This window comes from Sphaeroforma arctica, assembly GCF_001186125.1.
Source record: "Sphaeroforma arctica JP610 unplaced genomic scaffold supercont1.4716, whole genome shotgun sequence".
NCBI lineage: Eukaryota > Ichthyosporea > Ichthyophonida > Sphaeroforma > Sphaeroforma arctica.
In genome coordinates, this window is record NW_014035842.1 from 1 (window position 1) to 2,310 (window position 2,310).

The 2,310-nt window shown below is 34.2% G+C and overlaps 1 protein-coding gene across 1 annotated transcript; it reads right to left on the reverse strand.

Moving 5' to 3' along the window:
* Window positions 1-50: 50 nt before the first annotated feature.
* Window positions 51-490, reverse strand: SARC_14507 (hypothetical protein; the record flags this gene model as incomplete). Its single annotated transcript, XM_014291358.1, has 1 exon — window positions 51-490. A coding segment is annotated over exon 1 (409 nt), but the record flags the coding sequence as incomplete, so codon positions are not given.
* Between the last annotated feature and the right edge of the window lie 1,820 nt (window positions 491-2,310).

Genomic DNA, 2,310 nt, shown 5'->3' on the forward strand with positions numbered 1-2,310 from the left:
TTGTGTGTGGGTGTGTGTATTACGAAAACTATGCATTGAGTTAAAACCCACCGGTATGATAAACAAAGGTTTCTCTCCCCGCAAGCGGTCTTTAAGCCATTCGAATTCAGAATACCGCCGCCGACAGCACACTACTGGATCCGCATCTGGCCTGTCCTCCCTTACTTCAACCTTGTAGTCAATGTACGTGGTTAGGTAACCTTTATTTTCTTTCATATCCCCCACCGTCACGTATATACTATCTTCTTCCAGCAAACCGCAGCTACTTTTACTTGTACGACTGATGTCCTTAGAAGAACTACCTTCGTTTGCATTGTTTCGCAAGGTAATTTTACTTCTTGAGGCGTCTGCAACTACATCGTGAGCCCCTTTCCTATAAGAGAAGTTTGATCTTGCTGTGGCATATTCTCCAGGCGAATCGGCGTCGGCAATGGATAACCCCAGCTGTCTGGATATCATATTGACTAAAATTCAAGCTCTACGCGTAGTGACAATACTCACCTACTCTAGTACGGCTACTGGGTTTTATAATATGTACTGTACAGACAGTATTTACAGTGTATGTAAAGTCAAATATTTTGCAGCCGGCAGGTCAACTCTCTCCCTCTCTCTCTCTGGGCGGGGGGGAGTGGGGGCCTGGGGATTGGTCTCAAATATGAAATATGCCCTGGGTCTATATTTCGGCTTTTTTTTTTTTGCTTTTTTTATATAAAATAAAAACACAAATGATGATTTCTTTGCAGCTTTTTGAAAACACTTTTTTCTTCGTTTTATAGAAAAAACAAAACAATTACTTTCTGTCAGAGAGACCGAGACTCGAAAGTCGAGAGAGTATGAAATAAAAAAATAAATAGATAAATACCACGGCAGTGATGGCACCCAGAGAAATATATAAAATACACCCATTTTGCAGTGTATTCACTAGTGCTAAAGAGGCTTGTCAACTCTATCAGCAAGTGTGAATGGGATCAACAATCGACATATACTCGCATACTCAACGATTTCTTCTATTACACTATGGGTCGCACAGCTCCCCCGCCACTCAGCCCCCGCGTTCTGCGGCAGACATGTCCACAAGTTGATATTACGTCACCGCTAAGTTCTGAGCCACCTAACCCCAGCAGCACTGCTAGTGATATTAATCCAGTTCGTGAAAATAGCATAAGCTCGGATACGAAAATGAAATCACCGCATGCGATTAAGAGAATTCTATGTACAAAGATGACAATTGGTTTGAGCAAAGAAAGTTTAAAATCCGGGACGGTGTCAAATGTAGAGACCACCTTGGACGAAAGGTATGCGCTGAGATGGAAATCTGTAGCAAGTGCATTGTATGCAGCTACTTGGAATCAATTTTATTTAAATTGATATATGAGTATGTACATATTCCGTTTAATGCATATACACCTGTCTGCTTATATATACATATACAGGTACAAACGAAGCATTTCGGGAAATTTATTGGAAGCATTCATTTATGAATATGACCACACACTCATATATATATATATATATATATATATATACATATATATATATGTGTGTGTGTACATGTGTGTGCATGTGTGTTTATGTATGTATGTATGTATGTATGTATGTGTATGTATATATGTATGTATGTAAGTATGTATATATATATATATATATGTATGTATGTATGTATGTATGTATGTTTTTTTGTAAGTATTTATGAATGCATTCATGTATGATACGTATGAATATATATATATGTGTGTCTGTGTCTGTGTCTGTGTCTGTGTCTGTGTCTGCGTGTCTGTGTGTGTCATATATATTATTATATATTATTATACTTATATATTCTTATTCTCATAGTTATTATTATTATTATTATTATTATTATTATTATTATATATTTATATATATATATATATATATATATACATGTATGTATATGTATAATATATATGGATAAATATGCATCGATTATATATATATATATATATGTGTGTGTGTGTGTGTGTGTGTGTGTTTGTGTGTGTTTGTGTGCGTGATATATGTATATATATATGTGTGTATGTATATAGTTAGACGTATTTATTTGTATATATATATATATATATATATATATATATATATATATATATATATATATATATATATATATATATATATATATATATATATGTATGTACATATATATGTAGGTATGTATGTATGTATGTATTTGTAAATGTCTGTATGTATGTATTTATGTGTGTGTGTATGGGTGTATATATACTTGTTTCCCTACCCGAGTATTTGATGCTTTCATCAATCCATTCTTACTGTATATTGCCATTTGGTCCATAT